At 54.5% G+C, this 5640-nt stretch overlaps 1 protein-coding gene across 1 annotated transcript; it reads right to left on the reverse strand.

Annotated features, from left to right (window-relative positions):
- Window positions 1-3159: 3159 nt before the first annotated feature.
- HES1 (hes family bHLH transcription factor 1) lies at window positions 3160-5640 on the reverse strand. Its single transcript, XM_004424562.3, has 4 exons — window positions 5287-5640; window positions 5065-5160; window positions 4727-4814; window positions 3160-4083 (listed from the first exon to the last, which is right to left on the reverse strand). The coding sequence occupies exons 1-4, from the start codon at window positions 5392-5394 to the stop codon at window positions 3533-3535; spliced, it is 843 nt and encodes a 280-aa protein (XP_004424619.1). The 5' UTR covers window positions 5395-5640; the 3' UTR covers window positions 3160-3532.

Raw genomic sequence — 5640 nt, forward strand, 5'->3', positions numbered from 1 at the left:
GGGGAAGCGGGGGAGGCGGCCGGGCGCGGGCGGCTGCCTGCCTGTCAGCGGGAGCGGGCGCGGGCTCGTGTGTCAGCGGCTCCCTGCCCCCTCTCCCCCCGCCGCCGCCCGCCCGCGCGCCCGCCCGCCGGGCCTCCCGGCCTCCCGCCGCCGCCGCCGCCGCCGCCGCCCGCTCCCCCCGCGGCCTGGCAGGCTGCCGGCTGCACAGGCGGGGGTTCGCGCCGTTCTCACGACCTCTCAGGTTGCCTGAGCTCATCTGGGAGCTATTCATTTCCTGCCAGAAAGCAGCCGGGCCTGCTAAGCAAACCACCTTGGCCGCAGGGCCGCCGGGGCTGGCCCGGCGTGGCCGCCCTGGCCTGCTCCCGCCCGGGCCGCGGGCCGCGGCGGCCTCCCTGGAACCCCCGGGCCGCCCCGGCGGGCGCGCGGCGGGGGCAGCTCGGCCGCCCATCTGGTTGCACTTAGGAGCCGAGGAGGAAGCTAGCAGCGGGTTGTTACCGGCCAAGGGGTGTGGGAAAAGTTAATTGACTTTAATGACAGGTTTCCCGGGACGGTGGTGACGAGGGGGTCCAGTTTAACCCCTGGGTCCCCACTCTAGGGACACGTGGGGTGGAATGGGGCGCGAGGAGGGAGCGTGCCTTCTGGTCGCGCTTATTCACCACTTAGAGCAGGCTCCCGTCTTGACCGAGGAGAGCCCTCCTTCCAGTTCAGCGCCTTTCCCGCTCCGGATGCTGCTGGGGACGGCGGGGGGCCGGGATCCCTGAGGGTCTCCATTGAGAGGCTAATGCGCGCGGCGGCGGAGGCCGACGGCCCGCATCCGGACGTGGAGCTTGGAGCCTTATCTCCTGCAGCCATCGGCACTGCCGCGGGCGGGGGAGAGGGGCTGCTGGGTGTGCTCTGAGGACATATAATTAGGCCAGGCCCGGGGGGATCGGGTAGGGGCTGGGAGTGGGGGGGGGTGGGGCGCAAGATTGAAGTCGTCTTTGAAGCTTCGCCTCTCCCCCAACTAATTACTCCAGGTACAGCCTGGGTGCAGGAGGACACAAGGTCTTAGAAATAAACCCACTCATTTTAGGGACTTGGAAATGTCCCAGAGAAGGGAAATGACTCATCCAAAGTGGCACAGTGAGTTTAGTGCATAGCTGGCCCGAGAGCCTGAAAATCCCCATTAGGGCCTAGGGTCTCCCCCTTGTCCCCATATTGTACAGAACAAATGCCTCCTCTAATATAGTCTAAACCCAAGTTTCAGGGAAAAAGATCATTTCAAACTACCAGTTATTTTCAAGTGAACAGATGTTTACTTCCTTTCCATAAATGTATTACTCTCTCCCCCAAGGTATCAATGTACTTTTCATGATATTAATAAAAATTCACCTTTTCAGTTGTTCCCCTTCAGCACAGGGAAAAACAAAGAGATTGAGTTTTAAGTTGGTGTAGAGATTGTACTGGGCTTGTGTGTATGTGTGTGTGAATTTTTAAGAACATGAATGTACTTTTATAAAAATGAGACCTTGATGTCTCCATTATTTCTGCCAGGACAGTTAAGGACTCCTAGTGGGGCCAGAGTACAGGGTTACCAAATGAAGTATTTGAGCTTGGGGTGGGTGTCTTAATAGAGCAATTGTTATTATATTTGTGTTTAAACAAGAGGGAAATCTCAGGAAAATATGATACAAAAGGGTTTGTGTGCATGTGTGTACCTGTGTATATTTCTTTGTGGGGAGGGTGTGTTGGACACCTTTCACATACACAAAATGAGGCAAATAGGGGCCAAATTTTAAAAAGTATCTTTTAAACCTCTCCCCTCTGGGTCTGAAGCTGGGTCGAAGGTATTTGAGTAGTAAACTGACTGCTGTCTGCGAGATCATTCTTGCAATAGAGCCGCTCTCCACACCGGCCTGTGGGAAAGGACAGAGCTACGCGGGGGAGAGGTAAAGCTTTTGAAACAAGACAGAAAATCGTTGGCTTATCTTTGTTAGGAAGGCTTCAAAGATTGATCTCTCCCGCCTCATCCTTCTCCTCCCAGAAGCCGTTCTAAGAGAAGGGGGGCGAGAGGAGACCGGCGGGAGGGGCTGGCGCAGGGAGGAGGACTGGCCGGCGGTGAGGGAGGAGGGCGCGCCCGCCAGACCCACAGCGCGGCTGATGTGTCTGGTCTCGCAGGGCTCGTGGTTTTCATTTCCCCAACACCTGGATGCAGTCAAACACCTGGCCAAATCTGACAAAATCTGACAAGCCTTTGTGATGGGATTTGGAAGAAATTCCCTGCAGATCCTGGCACAGTTTAAAGCTGTCCGCTTTGAGTTAGGACTTGTTAAGGAGGGTTATGTGAGCTGAAACCCGAGACAACCCTTTTGCTTCTATCTGGAGCCCACATCTTGCCTGGAAATGGGGCATGACCAAGTGAAGGGGTCGCTTGCTGTTTGTATTAAAAGGGGAAGATGGCCTGTGTGCCTGCCAGCGCAGCCCCCACATGCTTTCTCTATTAGAGCCAAGCACAGAAACTTATCAAAAACATATGTCTGGTGTTAATCATCTGGACTCAGGCTCCACTGGGGAGTCTAACTAGCTGTCCCTTGGCAGAAGGAATCTGTTGACCTTCTCAGCTTGCTTGAAGAGGGTGCAGAGAGGCATTTCAAACTTTTGGATGCTGGTACCAGTGAATGTCTAGCTGTACCTAAGAATTGACTAATTAAACAAAGACTCCAACACTTGAAGGCTTGGAGGTTGCAGTGGTTAAGAGTGTTTTTACTCTGGATGTTGGTGAGCTACCCCTGGGCAGCAGTGCAACAGGAGACTCCCTTAATGTGCAGTGGGCAGTAGCTCTGGATCCGTTAACTTCCTGAATTCAGTCCCCTTCAGCCTTCCTCAGAAGGAGTTAGTGTGAGAACCAGGACTGAATGACTTACCCAACTGCAACTAAAGAAAATTTTGAAATCCTTGAAGAGATGGACCACGAATTGATCAGGGAGCCATATCAGCTGGGTTCTTCCAAATTAAATGGAATTTAGTTCATGGTGGGTTGGTAAAAGGTTTGATGGATTTTAAAAAACGTTTTTTTGATAACAAAAGAGCCAATTCCTGAATTCTCAGATTGCATGTAATTCGAATTCTGCCAAGAGCCTTTTCTTTACATAATGTGAAATAATCATTCTAAGACATAAAAGCCGTCCATCTTTTTTCTTTTATTATATTTTCTCAAATAAACTTCCCAAAAGGAAGATATTTTAAGAGCATTTTCAAACATCTTTGGCATCACATAAAAAAGAAATCTCGTGTAAAAAACGAAATGTCATCTGAAGTTTTATCATACAAAGGCGCAATCCAATATGAACATATAAAATATATACAAATATAGTGCATGGTCAGTCACTTAATACAGCTCTCTACAAAAAAGTAACTTTTTAGAAATTAAAAAACCCAAAATAACCACTTAATCACAAAAGTCCTCTTCTCTCCCAGCGTCCAAGTTCCTGTTTAGTGTCTTAAGGGGAGAGAGGTGGGTTGGGGAGTTCGGAGAATGGGTGGCCTGAGCCCCTCAGTTCCGCCACGGCCTCCACATGGAGTCCGCCGTGAGCGAGGGGCCGCTGGAAGGCGATACTGCGTTGGGGCCCACGGAGGTCCCGCTGTTGCTGGTGTAGACTGGGATGACCGGACCGCTGTGGGCGAAGGCCCCGTTGGGAATGAGGAAGGCAAACTGGCCGTCAGGAGCCGGCACCACCTGGAAGCCACCGAACACCTTAGCCGCCTCTCCAGCCGGGCTGCCCAGCTTGCAGGGCGCGCCGCCGGGAGGGGGCGCCGCGCCCCCGGGGATGGGCACGAGCGGAGGCGGCGGCGCGAACGGCGCGTGCTGCGGCCCGCCGGGTCCTGGTGGGGGCGGCGGCGGCGCCTGCAAGGCAGGGTGCGGCTGCCCGGGGTAGGTCATGGCGTTGATCTGGGTCATGCAGTTGGCCAGGTGGCCGAGCAGCCGGGTGCGCACCTCGGTGTTAACGCCCTCGCACGTGGACAGGAAGCGGGTCACCTCGTTCATGCACTCGCTGAAGCCGGCGCGGTACTTCCCCAGCACGCTCGGGTCTGTGCTTAGCGCGGCTGCGGGCCAGGAGGAGACAGACGGGTCACCGAACGGCCCTGGCCCCGAGGCCATCGCCTCCGCCCTGGGAGGTCCCCGAGGCAGCGCGCCTCCCTGACTACCGGCCCGCCGAACTGCCTGCGGCTAGGGGGTGTGGGTTTAGAAAAACCCTCCACGTCTCCGCACTAGCCTGGCGACCGAAGCCGAGACGCTCCCTTTCCATTCCCTGTCGCTCCAGCCCCAGATCTGCCCTTCGCCCCACGCGCGCGATGTGACCTTGGGTAATGCCCTTCCCCCCTTCCTCGCCATCTGAGCTTCATTTCCCCTTCGGTAGTGGGGGAGGAGGGAGTGCTAAACCAGATGACCCCTAGGCTCCACGCAGCTCAAAACTGCCACCGTTCTAAGTCCTTTCGCCCCCACCCGCTTCCCCACTGCCAAGCCGCCCGGCGCCCTCGCCGGTACAACCTCTCTCCCTCCCTTTCCGGAACAGTAACAACTTGGAGTTGTGGCTATAAATAAGCCCCAGACCGTGGGAACGCAAGAGTGAGCCAAGGCAGTAAAATGTAGCTGAATGCCTCTCACAACCACGGGCGGAAGTCTGGAAGAAATCACCGCGGGGCGAGAGGGACGCCCGCAGAGGGGGACGCGGCGAGCCGCCCTCACCCGTCATCTGCGCCCGCTGCAGGTTCCGGAGGTGCTTCACTGTCATTTCCAGAATGTCCGCCTTCTCCAGCTTGGAATGCCGCGAGCTCTGCGTAGAAGAGGAGGCAAGGGAGGAAAGTGAGAGCCCCGCCAGCGGCCTCGGAGTGCTGGGGGTCCCTCCCCCCGGCCTCGGCGCCAACATCCCCAGACCCGGGCGACAGGGGCCCGGCCCTCCCGCCTCAGAGAACGCAGTGCAGGCAGGAAAGATCCTGCCGGCAACGAGGTTTCATTCTTAGTACCTGAGAAATAGTATTTCATTTTTTTAATTAAAAAAAAAAAAGGCAGCATTACCCACTTACATCTTTCTTAAGAGCATCCAAAATCAGTGTTTTCAGCTGACTCAGGCTTTCATTTATTCTTGCTCTTCGTCTTTTCTCCATGATAGGCTTTGATGACTGTAAAGAAATAAAAGAGCCCTGAGTTCCCGTGGGATCTGCCATTTCACCTCAGGCTTTTAAGGGAGAAAGGAGCCCCCAAACCCGACTTAATTTCTTGGGGCTGCATACAGGCACTGCCCTTACCTTTCTGTGCTCAGATGCTGTCTTTGGCTTATCCGGTGTTGTGTTGACACTGGCTGGGGTAGCAGCCACCGGGGACGAGGAATTTTTCTCCATTATATCAGCTGGCATTTTCTCTCTCTCTCTTTTTTTTTTAATCCCTAGAGAATTTTATTTTTGGAGTCCTTCACACAAAAAAAATTTGTTTATGTCCCTTTTATTTGAGACTTTCACAAAACTACTGAGCAAGTGCTGAGGTTTTATTATAATATCTTATGGCTACTTGGTGATCGGTAGCGCTATTCCAGGACCAAGGAGAGAGGTAGACAGGGGATTCCGCTGTTATCAGCACCAGCTCCGGATCCTGTGTGATCCCCA

The sequence above is a fragment of the Ceratotherium simum genome, chromosome 15, assembly GCF_057802395.1.
Source record: "Ceratotherium simum simum isolate JZ-2026a chromosome 15, ASM5780239v1, whole genome shotgun sequence".
Classification (NCBI taxonomy): Eukaryota; Metazoa; Chordata; class Mammalia; order Perissodactyla; family Rhinocerotidae; genus Ceratotherium; species Ceratotherium simum.